The sequence below is a fragment of the Fukomys damarensis genome, unplaced genomic scaffold, assembly GCF_012274545.1.
Source record: "Fukomys damarensis isolate Sample0158 unplaced genomic scaffold, DMR_v1.0_HiC HiC_scaffold_2, whole genome shotgun sequence".
Classification (NCBI taxonomy): domain Eukaryota; kingdom Metazoa; phylum Chordata; class Mammalia; order Rodentia; family Bathyergidae; genus Fukomys; species Fukomys damarensis.
Window position 1 is genome coordinate 6,511,400 of NW_022900914.1, and position 17,181 is coordinate 6,528,580.

A 17,181-nucleotide genomic window follows, 5' to 3' on the forward strand; every position below is an offset into this window, starting at 1 on the left:
CTATAAGTTTCTCAGGCTGATTTTAAACTTTCCTCCTGCCTCAGCCTCCCAAATAGCTGGGATAACAGGTGTGCATCACCATGCCTCGCAGAACTTGTTTTTTTTTTTCTTTAAAATATCATATAAGTCCCAATGTGCTTTCAACTAAAGATAATTGCATTTAAAGATGTTAGCTATAAATTGATACTCACACTTTCTTTTTAAATCTCACAGTGTAGCAGAGTGACCAGCACAGAAAAGGCACTTAATAAATGCTAGATGGAGGAATGGATAGATGAAATGAAACACACAAAACTTTTCTTTAATATAAATTACACATGATGAAGTTTATAGGCATCTGTCCCAGGGTGACACCTGGATTGTATTATAGTTGTTGGCATGATTCCATCTTAAATTACTCCAAGCTCAATATTAAAACTCAATTTTGGCTTAAGTAGTAGAGAAAATATAGTACCTCTGTAACAAGCAGTGTTTGGGTAGGGCAGGTCTAAGGTTTGTTATTCCAGTGGCTCAATGATAACTTTTTTTATTTTTTTTATTTTTTGGTAGCGGTGAATGGAACTTGGGTCCTTATGCATACAAGGCAGGTGGTGGCACCACTGAGCTAAATCCCCAGCCCTCAATAATGTCTTTAAGGTCCATGTACTTGGCATTTTCTTCCCTGCCATCCTCAGAGAATTGGCTTTGCCAACACAAGCTCACTTTCTTCACGGTTGTAAGACGGCTGTCACGGTTCCAGCATCACATGTGGATATGACGTCGTTCAGCAGAAGAGGGGAAACATTTTCTTTTCATTCCTCCCTTTCAGGAGTATAGAATTCTTTCTCAGAAGCGCCCTAGAAGAATATCTATTCTATCTTCTCAACTAGAGTAGGAGCACATACCCACTTCCAAATTAACCACTGGCTTTAGAACAAGGACCAGGTGACTTCAATCATCCGTGATTTACCCCTGAGCCATATTGTGGAGGGACAGACACCTGGACAAGATTAGGATACCCGCAGCAAATAGCTATCAGACAAGCCATCCACAGCCTGGCTCTGGGTTCTCGAATCTGGGGGCAATGCCAACTTTCTCATCGTTTTCCAAGAGAAGCATTTAGATACATTTCGCTGAGAAAATTATAGCAGGGTTTGACTGTCTAATGAGCACTGTACTTCAGTGCTGAAAGTACCCATGCTTTTTTTTTGAAGTATTAGAAATCAAACCCAAAGCCTTCGCCCTGATCTACATCCCCAACTTTTTCTTATTTTTTTTATCTGAGACAGGGCCTCAATCCCTAAACTGCCCAGATTGGACTTGATTTTGTGACCCTCCTGCCTCAGCCTCCCAGAGTGCTGGCATTACAGCACTTGGTGTACCATCAAGCTTGGCTCAATTTTCTTACTTTCATCTCCCCTTTTACATGTGTCCTGTTGTATTCTGTGACTTTTTCCATTTACATTTGGGAATCACATGGTCTAGGGGTTCACATACACCCCTCAGCTCATCAAGAGAGCCTTCCATCTGTCCATCCATCCATCCGTCTATCCATCCATCTGCTCACCATGCCTTTATCATGCGTGTGCCTGCCCATCCAAGTTTACCTACTGGGCAGCAGAGGAGTCCAGACAATGTCAGAGGAGGAGGAGAAGGAAGAGGAGGGTAATAGGCCAGAGACTGTGCTTCTTCATATGGTAATTGCTAACTTACACAGCCGCCCAGGGACAAAAGGTATGACAAGAGGTGACCATAGCATGTTTCCTGCATAAGATAAGCAGTACGTTTGGAATCTTGTCCTCTGGTAGTTCTGTAAATGCCCTGACCTATGTTCGAACTTTTTTGTTTAGAAAAACCCTATAAAACTACCTCAGCCCCTGAGCAGCTGCCTCTCTGAGCTACTTGGTTCTGAGAGTGCCGTCTGGCCAGACTAATAAAGGTCTGTTTACTCACCTGCCTGGTGTGCTCCTTCCTGGGTTTCTCGCTGCTTGTCGAGCTCCGGGAGCGTCGCTGGGTTTTAGGACCCACCATCGTGGAGGCCTTTTCAGCTGTTCACGCTTGGTGGAGTGGGAATGAGACTCTGGGTCTTACAGGATGCCAGGCAAATGGCAGACTGAACGGCCCTGATCTGAAAATCTGAAAATCTCACAAAGCTGAAACTTTGGGGGACCACAATAACCCCAGGCTCTGCCCCACCTCTGCTCTGCCTTCTCGGCTCTCTGGTCCCCCTCCGTCTCTCCCGTTGTTTTCTAAGGAACTGCACGGGCTTAGGGCACACTCTAATCCGGGATGACATCCTCCCAAAAGCACCACCGTAGTTGGATCTGTAGAAACCCTACTCTGACTCAGGCACCCTCCGAGGCCCGGGGACACGGCAGCCTTCACTTATGACAGCCTTCAGCTTCCAGCCTGAACCTCCCCAGGTGGGAACACTCAGTCCACAGGAACCAAACAACAGCTACAACGCGGGGCTTCCTCGTCCTCCTCCCAGGTGGCCAGAGACGCCCAGTGCCTGACAGAGACCTGGGGGGTTGCCGGGGGACTGGGTGGTCCTACTTCCATGGAAACCCTGGAGTAAACCAGAGCCTTGCAGTGGCCAAGGCTCAAAGGGATCTGAGCACCGGGCCTCAGGGCCAGCTGGGCAGGGCACAGAGGTGCTAGGAGGACCAGGAGCAGAGCAGGAGAGGCCCGGCCAAGCTGCTGGGAGGATGGGTGTTTGGATCATGAACCAGGGGCCTTGGAGGAACTGCAGTGGATGTGCATCAGGTGGGACCCACTGGCCGGCAGCCAGGGACACCAGGGAAAACACCAACTAGTGGACAGAGGAGAGAGGTCCCCTGGGGAGGGAGGACCGCGGAGGGTGCACAGGAGGAGCTGGCATGGATCGCTTTGACCTTGAGCCACGGACTTACCGTACAAGGTCAATTTTCACCCTCACAGTACACATGGGCTTGGTGGCCAAGATGACCCCATTTTACAGGGGTGAAGAACGACTGACCATCTGAGTCTAGTGGACTTGCCGGGAAAAGTTTCCAAGCCATGACAGCATCCACCTTTGTAAAACTGAGCAGCCATACTCAGAAGTGCATGGAGTAAGAACTTGAGGTTTAAGAAAAAAAGAGCAGCAAAAACAAGACGTTGAAAAAGTAGTTCAGGTTTTCTTTTGATGAAAAAATAAAGGGGAGACATTCAACAATGCCTATTGTTGGGAACTTTCAGAGGAGCCTAATTCACTAAATGTTAACATCAATTTTTTTCTCTTCCCTTTTTTTTAGTGGGGGTGTGGCAGTAGAATTACGTGGAAGAGGTCTGGAGGACCTAGTTCTTTGGCTTTGTAAGATTTCACTGAAGATTTAGCTCAGTGGTTCCGCTGCCTGCCTCACAAGTGCAAGGTCCTGAGTTCAATCCCAGTACCAAAAAAAAAATTTTTTTTCATAAAGCAGTGGTCTGTAGAAAAAAACTGATTTATTGATCTGTAATGGTATCCAGTGGGCTTGAAACTCCAGCCAGAATGCGTTGATTGGTAGTCTGAGTTCCAAACAACTTTTAAGTGGCTAAAGCTTTTCCCCTTAGTTTGGAGTTTATACTAATGTAAAGCAAGGTTTAATTACAGCCTAGAGCCACTGTATTGCACAGGTCCCTGAAACAGCTCCAGAGTGAAGTCTTTTTCTTTTTTTTAATTGGTGCTATGTTTAATTTTTGTTTCATATGTTTTTCCAATGATGAAAAGCAGTTGACATCATTGGGAAAACTCAGCATAGACTCACAGATGACTCTTCCCCATCCAACCCTAAATCACACTCACCAACAGTCATACCTCGGCTTGGTGTCCAGAAGCCACCTCTGCCCTGTACCAGGCTGGCCCTGGGGGTGGGGAGGGAACAGCCATTTTACAGCTTCTTGGGTTCTACTGAAACAGAGACATGAAAATCACCCAGAAATAAAACCCTTAGGGTCCCATCTCTCCCTGTTTTCACATTAATGTTTTCCCACTACAGTAGTTTTTAGAATATTTATCCTTCAGTTGCTGACATCACTTTCAAGCCATTCAGGTGGCATCAGAAGTTCTATGTTTGTTCAAATTTGTATTCAAGGGCTGGGGATTTAGCTCAGTGGTTCTGTTGCCCTCCTTGCAAGCGCAAGTTTGATCCCTGAACCAAAAAAAAAGCAAATTTGTATTTAAAAAAAAAAAAAAAAAAAAAAAAAAGACTAGCTGGGTGTGGTGGTGCATATCTGTAATTCTGGCTATTCAGAAGGCTGAGGCAGGAGAATCTTGAGTTCAAGCTCAGGCTGGACAATTTAGCAAATCTCTGTTTCAAAAAATAAAATAAAAAAGAATAAATAAAGATGCTTATTCTATCACAAAAATAAAATAAAAAGGATTGAGGATGCAGCTCAGGGTAGAGTACATGAAGCACAAGGCCCCAGGTTCAATCCCCAGCCAAAGGGGTTAAAAAAGAAACCGAAACCCATTAACACAGACGCAGCACATCCTGTATTCTAAACCCTTGAGCTTCGTGTTAACTCCCTCCTGGCTTGGGCACAACCTGGACGCTTTGAACCTGATGGGAAACCTGCTCTGAGCTCCTCCCGACTTCACCCGCCCTCACGCGCTTGTCCACCCCGACGCGGGGCTCAGCCGGCCGCAGAAGTGAAGTCTGACGCCAGCGCTCTGCACCCGCAGTCCATGGATTCTCCGGGACCCTCCGGGAGGGGATTTGATGGCGCCCGTCCCCCCCCGCGGGCACGGTGGTCCGGCGCTGGCCGTGTTCTGCACCCCGAGGAGCGGAACCCGGGGCCGCACAAAACCCCAGCCTCCTGTGTGCACCCGGGTCCCCCGCGCAGCAAGTCACGCGCCGTCGTTCTGCGCGTGGAGCGAGCAACAAGCGACACCGTCGCGGTGTTGCCGGTGGGCTAGGCGCCGGGGTGCCTTTTTGACCTAAGATATTTTCAATTTGTGACTGAAACATCAATTAACAGCCAGGCGAGGCGGTGACGCCTGCATCGCAGCACTCTGGGAGGGTGAGGAGGATCGCAAGTTCAAGCCCCACCTGGGGCAATCCAGCGACTTTGTGAGGAGTAAGTCAGTGAGTGAATAGGGCTGGGGCTGGGACTCAGGGCGACCGTCCCGGCCTCAATGTCCAGTGTCTCAAAAAGAAGAAAAAGAAGGCAGAGGAAGAGGAGGAGGAGGAGGAAGAAAAGGAAGAGGAAGAAGAGAGAAATTTTCTTCAAAACTTTAGAATCAAAAACTAAATGACACTGGAATGTAAGCTCTGTACGGTAAGGGCTTTGGTTGGCTCTGGACTCCGCTCTACCTCCAGTGCATGCATACAGTAGGGGCTCCATAAATAAGCAGACTGTGAGCTGGGCAGGTGGTACATGCGTGTAATCCTGGCTACTTGGAAGGCTGGGCCAAGAGGGTCCCAAGTTCAAGGCTATCGCGAACAACTTAGTGGGACCCTCCTGCCTCAAAATAAAATATAAAAAGGGCCAAGTAGCTCACTGGCAGTGCCTCTGCCCAGCATATGTAAGGTCCTGGCCTCCATCCCCAGCATCTCATAGATCCATACACACACACGTGGTAAATAATTTTATTTATCTTTTGTTTTTTTGAGATAGGGTTCTCACTATATAGTTGAGTCTGACCTGGAACTCACTATGTAGCTCAGGCTGGTCTTGAACTCACAGCGATCCTCCTGCCTCAGCCTCCTGAGTGCTGGGACTACAGGTGTGCACCACCACGCCCGACTGGTAAATGAATATTTTAACAATCAAATTTAATTAGAAATTTAGGAAACTGAAGGTGATCCCGACAGGCAATGGAGCAACTAGAAACTAAAAAGCCAGATGTAATTTTGCATCTGAAATTGATCTTGAAACAAAGTAAATAAACCTATTTTCTATTTTCCACTTACAACTAATTAGTGGTTAAAACACAGCCAGATTGCAGTAGATGACAAGCAATTGGCTATATTTTACTGTATATTACCTATTATACTTATCAAATATTATGCTAGTCTACAGACTACAGCTTTCTCGTTCTTGCTAAAAATCTTTGATCTTACTTCTCTGGGAGGCTGAGGCAGGAGGAACTGCAAGTTCAAGCCCTACGTAGGCAACTTAGCAAACTGTCTCAAAATAAAAATACATAAAAGGGTTAAGGTGTACCAACAAAAAGAGGTAGCTGTTATTTCCTAATATTCTTTTATTCTGGGGTGGATGATGTGACTCAGGACTAGAAGGAAAGACTCTGCCTGTCTGCTTTATTCCTGCAGTTTCCCCGTGAAGCTGGAATCTGGGTAGCGGTGTTCGCAGGACTCCTGTCTTCTTAGCTCAGTTAGAGCCCAGAGGGAGACACTGATGGGCTGAGCCAAGGTCACTCCTGTCCCTTGCACTGAGTGCTGTGACCAGGAAGGAAGGACGGGTCACAGGAGAGTTGGGAGATTCGGGATATGCCTCCCCTTTGGAACACATCAGCAGGATGGAGAAGATGGAGCAGTTCCCCAAAAAAGGGGTGCGTCCTTCTCAGATGAGATGGATGCTGGCCATGTCGATACCTGACAAAAAAATGAAAAGTAGAGACCGGGTGTGGTGGTGCTCACCCATAATCCCAGCACTCGGACACTGAGGCAGGAGAGTTACTGTGAGTTTGAGGCCTGCCTAGACTACAAAGCAAGTCCCTGTCTCAAAAACAAAACAAACAAAAACAAAAACAGAGAAAGCTCTGGCTTCTTGTGGACTGGCCCTACAAAACATTCGAATTCTTGGTCAGGTGTGGTGATGAACGCCTACAATCTCAGGAAGTTGAAGCAGGAGGACTGGGTGAGCTCACGAGTTTGACATCATCCTAGGCAACACAGGAAAACCCCCTCATAAGCACCAAATGTTCCCGGTGTCAAAAACATCAAATTTGAGGGTAAACACAGTCTTGACTTAGGGTTCTGGTGGTCCACAGATCAGTTAAGTGAATTATTATAATAGTCTGCTTATTTTCTTCCCTCCCTCCTCCTTATTTCTCTCCTTTCCCTCCCCCACCTCCTCTTTCGGTTGTTTCTATTGCTGGGGCTCAAACCCAGGGCCTTGTGCGTGCTCTGTACCCTTCCTCTACTGGCTGCGCCCCAGCCCCTAGCCTGCACTGTGTCAGTTAGCTTTCCGTGTGCTACGTCAAACACCCGATGTAAATCCACTTAGAGGAGGCGAGATCTATGTTGGCTCATGGTTTTGGAGGTTCAGCCCATAGGTAACTGACTGGCTCCACTGCTTCAGGCCACGCCAAGGCAGGGCGTGGCACAGGAAAGCTGCTGACCTCATGGCAGCCAGGATGCAGAGAGCGAAACAGCCAGAGAGGAAGCACCTGGGGACCGACAGCCAGCCCCAAGGCTCTCCCTGGCAACACATTCTCCTCGGTGCCTCCTCCCCCACCGCCTCCAACAGTACCGGATAACACAAATAAATGCAGCTCTACGCATGTATGATACCTGGCTTTACTTTATAAAAATACACAACTTAAATACGTATGGCACTCTGTATACAAGACATAAACAACTCACAGACTCAACACTTTAGTTATTTCAACAGAAAGCAGGTATGTAAATTACCTTGTAAGAGCAAAGAGTTTATTGAAAGATGCACTGGCGGTCAGAGGGGGAGCAGGCCCGGGAGCCATCAGTGCCGGAAGGGCTCCCGGGAAGAGGCGCCATGCTGCTTGTCAGACACAGCCTAATGTTTCCACATCACAAGTGAAAGCTTCTGTCTTCTCCAGCGATGTCAATGGAAAAAAATCAACGTCCAAACAGCATTAACTGTGTCTTAAAATTGTGCTCCACACCAAGTGTAAGAAGGACAAACTCCTTCTTCACTTTGCAATCTTGCAATGGAAGTTAGCTCTCCTCCGCATCTAAATTCATTTGCAGAAGTTTTATGAAAGCAGTGGCACCCTCGGAGTGAGCGCAGCAGGGAGCAGTGGTGCTGGGACAGGACTACCGAGCTTCCAGGCGAGCGGGCACCGTGGCTGTCAGAGGCAGCTGCATCCAGCCCCGGCTCCCACTTTCGGAGGTGAGACAGGAACCCCTCCCTCGCCTGTGGCTCTGCCTCCGCTCCGTAGATCACCACGTTACTAACTCAGCACAGGTGCCGCTGGTTCGCTCTGGTGACCTTTCAGACATTCGGCTGCCTTCTCTATGGCTCATTTAAGTAAAAGTGAATTAGGTACTAGTGCACAGGCACAAGCAAAGCTTTACCACTTGGGAATGCAACACATGAGCAGATACTAGAGTAAGTTTCCTGAGATAAATACAAGCCTTAAAATGGTGTGCAAGCTGTAGAAGTCTCGCAGTTTACCTTGGGTAGCAACACGAGGCCTCCCAAGTCTGGACTTTTAAATTAACAGGCAAATAAACCTGAAGACACATTTATACGAAGAAATAAAATGACAGTGCTAAAAGAAGAAATACTGACAGTTGAGAGGCGAACAGACAAATGGGAGGAGGAAGTATTTTAAAGTGCTTAGGGAGGTTGGAAGATGAAGCTGAAAATGCCTCCGGGGATTTCTAACAAGTTTAAAACGTGTTACTTCTTGGTGACTCAGATGTGGAAGACATAGGCTTTTGTTAATAATAGCTGTTTAAACGTTTCATTCTTTCTTGAAAAACAAGATTCTTTATACAACGCTTTTTAGCCACTGAAAGTATTCTGCTCCTTGTGATTCTCACCAGTGTATTTTTGAAATCCTAACTTGCTGGAGAATTTTTGATAAGACTGAACTACAAAGCACAAGTCTGCACCAAGAATTTAAGTTAATGCATAGAGATCGGTAAAGTTTTGCATGAAGTTAGTACCAAAGGACCTTTTCACTGCAAATCAGGCTTTGCTATTTCTTAATGGTCTGCTTGAAGTATTAGGAAAATCAGATAATGTCTAGGACCTGGAGGCTTAACTTTCTCATGTTAATACTTCCGCATCTATGAGTATAGCAGGGCCATCCTGCACGCTTATAATGAAGGTGCTGGAAACTGAGTCCCGCGACTCAAGAATCAAGCCAAAGTTATACTTTGACAACTCACTCCTGAGGATGCGAATGGGAGCTCTAGAAGATTCTCTGTGCCACAGCTGCTCATCTGAACAACGTACTGCAGCTGACTGAGGTGAGTGGCTGAGCGTCTAATCACCGTGACGAACACTGGCACCAGCTGCACACAGGCCCGCGCTCCGTGGGCTCTGCAGTCAGTGTGGGGAGACCCCGCTGCGTAGGACCCCTGCCCTCCCTCACTGACTCCTACACCTGCTCCAAGAGCCGACCGACGTTGGAGCACCTCAAGCAAGAGGGTGGGCTTCAGCAAGCCTAGGGTCCAGAACTCGGGGTGGAGCTCTGCGGTCCCTGATGCTAGTGGAAGGGCCAGGGGAAAATCCCATGAGAAAACAATGTATCAGGTCTCCAATCTTTAAGAAAAAAAGTATGTTTGATTATCACCCAGATGAAAACTCCTATTACAAAGCAATGACCTGGGGCTGGAGATGTAGCTTACTGGTTAAGTACTTGCCTAGGAGGCACAGAGCCACGGCCTCAACCCCTAGCACCACAAAAAACAAAAATAAAAACAATGCTCTGGTTTCTGACAACAACCTCTGTGCAGCCATAGGAGGGGCGTGGCTTTGGGCGAGGTGGAAAGGCCGCAGACTGCAGTGTGGCCTGGTTGGAAGAAAGGGACTCTTCTTCTTAGGTAATACAGTATAGGCTCCTTGGCAATCAATATGGGCTAGCTGTTTAAAATTCACAGACAGCAACATCTTATATACTTCAAAGCTCCAATAAGTACAAGTGGTTGCAGCGAAAAATATGAGTAACACGAAGACCACGATGATGCACTGAGTCACGTAATGAGACGGCTCTGCGCGTGGTGAGAAATGTCAGTCCTCACACTGATCCTCACCCACCCCTGCAGCCTGAGGAGGAGACTATGGCACAGGATGTATTTCTCTATGTGAAAGTAGTTTTCATAACCTGTCGTTCAAAATTATGACTATTTAGAAATTTGGAGCCCAAGCAGAAATTACCGAGATTCAGACCCATACGAGGCTTAGAAAGTCTCCACTCTCTGGTCAACCAGGAGTCATGGCTGGAAGCCAGTGAATCTAGGAGACCTGATGGCACACGTGAGGTTTCTTAAAAAAGAAAAGAAAAAACAAAGAGGGTAAAGGAGGAAGGGAGAAATGGGTAAGTGAAGGGGAGGAGGCTGGGCTCGCTCGGGGGGAACCTGTCTCTCCCTCCTGCCTCAGAATGAAAAAGGCCAGGCCTCCAACAGGATCTCCAGGCCCCAAACGCACCTACTAGGCTGGCCTTGCCCTGGGCCTGTGTGGGCGTCACCAGGCGAGCCCCAAGCACTTCCACCCCGCGCTCAGACTCGTGCCCAGGTGCGCAGGGCTGCCAGCGCCCGCTTCCGGGGCAGGGGAAGGCCTCGCGCAGGTCCAGACGGGCAGGACGAGCAGCGGCACCAGCACTGGCACTGGCACCAGCATCCGTTGGTGTCACTGCCTTTCCCTTAGGACTGGCTGGTCTCTCGCCTGATGGCTGGATGAGGGGACAGAGCAAATGCCACAGAAGGGCTGCTCAACTCAGAAAGGTGCGGCTTCACTTCCCAACCTCAGACGGCTGCCCAAGTCCACTAGATGGTGAAAAGGCCACCAAAAGAACGCTCAACACAGGGAGCAAGCGACAGGAACAGTACTTTGGACCCTCAGGGGCCGTTCCCTGGGATGTTCTCTACTAGTTTTTGCTATTTTCTCTCCTACTTGTGTTTCTCTGATGATGAATTTAAAAAGAAGGAGAAAAAGAAGGGAAAAAAGGGTCTTGCTACTGTCTTCCCTCTCTCTAGGAACCACGTAGACCTTCATGAGAGAAGTGTCGAAGGGCTTACGACGAATGACAATGGGACGTGGGGTGCGGCGCACAGGTGACCCCTGGTTCCCTCACCTCCTACACATGCAGGTCACCTCGCTGTAAAATGCTGTGAGGTGCTAACAGGCCCCTGGGTCACTGGTTCATACATGACAGCACGTGAGTGAACAGAGCAGTGAGATTTTGTGAAGAAAACCCCACACTGGTTACTCCGCCTCCCGGGGAAGGCAGTGTACACTTGCGTCCCAGCTCGCTGTCCCTGGTCCCCTACTTGATGCTCTTCAGCAGGGCTGTCCGGGCGTTCACAACTGCTTTGAAGGCATCTTCGCTACCGGGTGCCACACACTTGTCGGGGTGGAGAAGCACAGCGAGTTTCCGATAGGCTTTATTGACTTCCTCCCTAAGAGAGAGCCAGCGCTAGTCACTAACAGGTCAGCGGCAGCCCGCCTCACCATCAGGATGCAGTAATCAGCACAGGCAGTAAGCACATCCCCTTTTCTCAAAGACAGGACCACCAAATAAATAATAGGTCACAGAGAAACAGAAAGAATAGAATATAATGCAAAGCAAGTATGGAGACTTGAAGGACGTGAAGGAATGATCAGATGAAAACAAGCAGGCACTGAGCAAACCTTTGCGAAGGAAGGAAGGAAGGCAGGCCTGGGGTACCAGGGAAGCCCCCCCCGCCGACCAGAAGCCTGCTCGTAAAGGGGGCTGGGGAGGAGCACAGGGATAATGCAGTGGCTAAGGAGGAAAAACAATAAAAGGAAAGCAAAACAATAAAAAAGCCTGGTGTGAGCGACAATAGTGGGTAACTTGTGACAGACAAACTGGCACTGGGTGCAGAACAAGGGCCCTGCAGCTATACTACGTGCAGCAAAGGCGGAAGTGTATCCCTGAGTTGTATTATCGTACTGGGTAGCATTTATTTTTGTATAAGCAACGAAGAACAGGAAGTACATTTCTTTTCTTCCTGAATAAGTATTTTGGCTAAAACAAAATACATGCACAGATGAGGAACGGCAGGCCTTTGAGAAGGAGAGTGGACAGGCAGACACAGTGTTAAGGGATGAAGAGCCCATCTACTGCCAGCCCCCAGGTCCCTGAGTGTGCTTAGTTTCACTGAATCCGTGTTCCCACCCATAAAAGGAAATTTGTGGATAGGCTGATTGCTAACACTCTCTAAGATTCTATGAGTTAAAATTTTTCTTTTGTAAGTTCATTTTTTTTTTTAGGTTACATTAGTTCCAAGGTTTGTTCTCTTAGCAGGCACTGTGCTTTCTGTTTTGTATCTTTGGTATTTAGTTAACCCAGCCAAGTAGTCATTACAGAATCTGTTTCACACACCCTGATGTTTCTAGCCAGGTAAAGGAAGTTAGATGGCACTGTAACACTGGTACCGAGTCCTCCTCTGCGTCAGCACTCGGCTCTAAACACTTGGGTGCACTGCTTACCGTGAGGCCCCCAGTTTGATGCCCAGCATGTCCCAACTGTCTTTGCTATTTCGAATTCTGCGAATGGTGTCCGCTTGCTCTTTGGTGAAGCTAGTGCTGCTGTTTGTGGTAGGGTGTTTCCCGACATTTTCACATAAATCGACTATGGATACATAAAAGGTCTGCAAGAAGAAAAGAGCCCAGCACGGGGCAGACTGTGAGGAAAGAGGGATCTTCTGAAGCACCAACTGAACGGCTTCTAGCATATTCCAGTAACCTGAAGGTCATTAATTAATCAAATACATACTTTGGAAGATTTCCTTCCTTTTACTCTATTTTAAAATATATTAATATATTTTAATAGAAAAAGGTATAAGGAATGACATTAAAATGGCTTATAATCCTGCTCTCAAGTAATCATACTTGAGGTTAAAAAGTAATAGATGGAGACTGTTAGGGGGTTCAGATGGTGAACTGTGAAATAAAACGATGTCTCCCTATCTTCCACATATTTCTCCTTCAGATAACCATTAACATTTTTTTGAGTATCCTTCCAGAAAAATTTGCTACCAGTATAACATTTCATACACACATCTGTACTCTATAAACACACAAGAGATCACATCAAGCATACTGCTTAGCAGCTTGCTTTTTTTTCCCCACATAATAATATATCTTGGAACCTTTCTATAGCTCCATTTGGAGACCTCTGTTTTATTTAATGACTTCAGTATTTTACCGTGTGGCTGTACCATCATTTACTTAACCATTGTGTGGTCTTGGACAAGCCAGCTGGTCCCAGTCTCTTGGCTACCAAAATATTTTTAAGTATCTACATTTCTTCATAGTTGTGGAGATAATGCTTACAAAAGAAAAAGTTTAACTCATAGAATCTTAGAGAGTGTTAGCAATCAGCCTATCCACAAATTTCCTTTTATGGGTGGGAACACGGATTCAGTGAAACTGAGCACACTCAGGGACCTGGGGGCTGGCGGTAGATGAGCTCTTTATCCCTTAACACTGAGTCTGCCTGTCCACTCTCCTTCTCAAAGGCCTGCCGTTCCTCCTTGCTTCAGGATAAATTTCTAAAAAGCAGAGTAAGAGTGTGTGTGCACTGCTATCCAGAAAGGCTGTACCAGTTTTTTGTTGTTGTTGTTTTGGGTTTTTTTGGTAACAGGGATTGCACTCAGGACCTTGCACTTGTGAGGCAGGCAGCAGCACCACTGAGCTAAATCCCCAGCCTTAGGCCGTACCAGTTTATATTCCCAATCCTGTATATAAGAGAACCTATTTCTCCACACCCTTATTCCCACTGAGCACTGTTTTAATTATTGCCAATCTGATAAGTATCTCACAATTTTAGCTTATATTTCTTTAACTGTATCTTTTCATATACTTATGGCCTTTTCTTTTTGTGCCTGTTTCATATTCTTTGTGCACTTTCATGATTTTTTAAAGTAAAGCTATTTTTCAATTCTGCATGTTTCATGCTCTGTTCGCCATTATTACTAAAAACTACATTTAATACACTATAGCTGCTCTTAACTGACACATCTCTTCTTACAATTTTGTTTTTAGATTATTCCATAGCTCCTATTATCTTCTTACAAATGTATTTTAAACTTTTTTTTTTTTTTGAGACAGGCTCTGTGTAGTCCAGGCTGACCTCGAACTCAATTCTCCTGCCTCAGCCTTCCAAGTGCTAGGATTACAACCATGAGCCACCATGCCTAGCTAACTCTTTTTTCTTATTTCCAGGAACTCTGTTTGTTTGTGTTTGTTTTTTTCTTGTGGTACTGGGGATCAAACTCAGGACCTTGCATTTGCGAAGCATGCACTGTGCCACTGAGCTAAATCCCAGGCCCCTCTTATTTCCTATAATAGCTAATCAACTCAGTAACCTCACGAGAACCCTTGACATCTGAAGGGCACCAAGGAAAAGTCACTGGAGACAGACAAAGGAAGTGTCACCTTGGTTTAACATGACCCCATCTGTTAACAATGTCAGTCAGACAGAGCCAAGTTCCTCCCTGACAAAAACATCTATTAAATGGGTAAGAAATAAAACATTTATTAAAATGGAGCCAGCAGGAAGGCACTTCTAAGCGCTTACTTACAGAACAGTGTTATTCTACTCTTCTTGACAGCTTTTTGTTAAAGAGAGGAATTCATGTGTTAGTTGTATCCAAGATTTATCTGAAAGAACAAAAGCCCCCCAACGGAGTTTGCCCATGTGTCCTAGCAGTGCGCGTCAGTAGAGCTAACCTGAAATGTAACTACTCACAGACCTGTGGGAGCGTCAGTCTTCACTTCTGACATCAAGCTGGTTTTGATAATAAGAACACTGGAGTAAGGTCAAAAGCATGTTTACATTCACGTGGGAGTTCCAGACAAGACAGTGTGGTGAAACTGGATGCATATATGAGGCGACTATTTGCACGCAGTGGATAACAGCAAGCGCGAGCCACTCCGAGAGGTCAGCCCCAGCCACCGCGCCCACACCTGGAGGCCACCTCTGCCCATGCGAGCAGGTGGTGTGAGGAGGGAGCGGGTGCAGCTGGCCCCGAGCACTTGCAGGGTCCTCTAGAGTCTGAGCTGAAGGCCCGGCCGCCCATGCACGGAGGGCAATTAGCAGACAGCAGCTTCTATTGAGCAGATAACAGAGCCAATGTGCCAGAGGTCCTGCATGCCAGGGCCAGAGTTGCTCTTACAGAGCGGAGAGGTTGGCTTTATACCTCATAACACTGCTAGCATTGGCCCCAGAGAAGGCTACGCCTTAGGAGACAGAGGCAGCCTAACACACCAGAAGCCAAGAGCTGAATGGATCTGTAAGACAGACACAATGTGAGCACAGAATCTCTCCATTAGAAGGGCCTGGCAAGCACTACGGGCTTCCTCCAGATCCTTTCCAGTAAAGCATGAACGAAGCCTGGCTGTGTTCACTGTGATCTGATGATGGCTGAACTGCCTGCTCAAACAAGAGTCAACATTTGTCTGAGGAAGATGAAAGAAACCCAGGGTTTCTAAGATGTATTATCAGCAACGCTGAGGTTCCATCTCTCTCCAGAAAGAACGGCTGCTACCAAGAAATCGACCAACAGTAAGTAAATGCTAGCTGGGCTGTGTGGGAAAGGAACCCTTGAGTGTAGGCTGGTGAAACCACTGTGCAAGTCAGTGTGGAACTGCACCTAAAAACACTAGAACTAGAGATCCTATTCAACCCAGTTATTTCCGTCCTTGGTACTGTCCCAAAAGAATTAAAAGCATCATATCAGAGCAATATATGCTCACCCATGTTTTTAGCAGCACAGTTTGTAATAGCTAAATCTTGGAAACAGCCCAACTGCCCATCAACCAATGATGGATAAAGAAGATGTGGGTTTTTTTTTAATACAGTGGAGTACTACTCTGTCATAAAGAAGGGTAAGCTTGAGACATTTCTAGCTAAATGGATGCAGCCTGAAACCATACTGTTGTAGGATTTTTTTGTTGTTGTTGTTGTTTTGTTTTTTGAGATAGGGTCTCACTATGTAGTTGAGATGGACCTGGAACTCACTATGTATCCCAGGCTGGTCTCGAACTCACAGTGATCCTCCTGCCTCAGCCTCCTAAGTGCTGGGATTACAGGCGTGCGCCACCATGCCCAGCTCATGAAACCATGCTCTTAAGTGAGTTAAATTGGACACACAATTAAATGCAGCATTGTTTCTGTGGTGTGAGAAAACTAAAGTGGAAATAAGGACCAAATGTATAATGCACATTGGGAAATGGCCAGAAAATATTCTAATGAGAAGGGAAACATGGAGAGGGGAGGGGGAAAGGAAAAAAGGAATGAGAAGAAAGAGAACAGAAGGAAAAATGGAAACAAAGCTTTTGTAAATAAGGAGAAGAAGAGGGGTCACAAGAGGGGAGGGAAACGGGAAAAAAGAAGCAAGACGTATTGTGTATGGGTGCAAATTCCCTATGATGAGTTATTATTCTGTATACTTAAATGCACCAATAAATGTTTGCTTAAAAATAGTCACAGTGAAAAAAAATGTATTATCCACAAGTCTGGTGCTCAGTCCAACACTTATTCATACAAAGAAACAACAAAATGCGACCAACAGGTATGAAAACTGGCAGTCAATAGAAAGTGAGCCCAAGGTAGCTCAGACGTTGTACTTAGCAAAGACTTTAAACAAAGCTATTAAAATATTTAAAAGTGGCAAAGGAGAATATGTTTAAAGAATTAAAGAAAAATAATTTCTTTTTTCAGACAGGGTCTCACTATGTAGTTGAGACTGACCTGGAACTCACTATGTAGCCCGGCTGGTCTCGAACTCACAGCGATCCTCCTGCCTCAGCCTCCCAAGTGCTGGGATTACAGGTGTGCGCCACCACGCCTGGCAGGAAAATAAATTCTTAATAAGAGGCCAATAGCGAATCTCAGCAGAGAACTGGGCTCTATAAAAAAGAACCAAATGCAAATTCTAATCTGAAACAGACTGAACTGAAAAGGCCACGGGGTGAGTTTATGGTGGATTGCTGTGAACTTTAAGTCAGATCAACAGAAATGATGCAACTGGAAACGGAGAAACAAGCGCAGGCCAAACAGCCTTGGGGACTGAGGGCCCAGACCCAGGGGACAGACTAGTACACATGTAACTAGAGAGAGCGAGGATGGGGAATGTTTGGGGGAAATGATGGTTAAGAATGAAAACAAGGCTGGGATTTAGCTCAGTGGTGCTGCTGCCTGCCTCACGAGTGCAAGGTCCTGAGTTCAATCGCCAGAACCAGAAAAAAAATTTCAAAATAAAATAGCTTTCTAATGAAGTCCCTGCTAGACTCCAAATGAAGCCACAGAAATCTTAAAAAAAAAAAAAAAAAAAAAAA

The 17,181-nt window shown here is 46.4% G+C and overlaps 1 protein-coding gene across 4 annotated transcripts in view; it reads right to left on the bottom strand.

Moving 5' to 3' along the window:
* Positions 1-339: 339 nt before the first annotated feature.
* Positions 340-17,181, bottom strand: part of Dnajc27 (DnaJ heat shock protein family (Hsp40) member C27) — a 36,210-nt gene continuing 19,368 nt past the window's right edge. For 2 of the 4 annotated variants that reach the window (XM_033763097.1, XM_033763098.1), the window contains 2 exons: positions 12,328-12,488; positions 8,625-11,273 (listed from right to left, as the gene is read on the bottom strand). In XM_033763097.1, coding sequence (XP_033618988.1) covers positions 11,141-11,273; positions 12,328-12,488 — 294 coding nt within the window. In that variant the 3' untranslated portion in view covers positions 8,625-11,140. Of the gene's footprint in view, positions 802-1,917; positions 2,116-3,796; positions 3,887-8,624; positions 11,274-12,327; positions 12,489-17,181 lie in introns of those variants that run through there. The other 2 variants (XR_004517035.1, XM_033763100.1) reach the window with 2 other exon arrangements.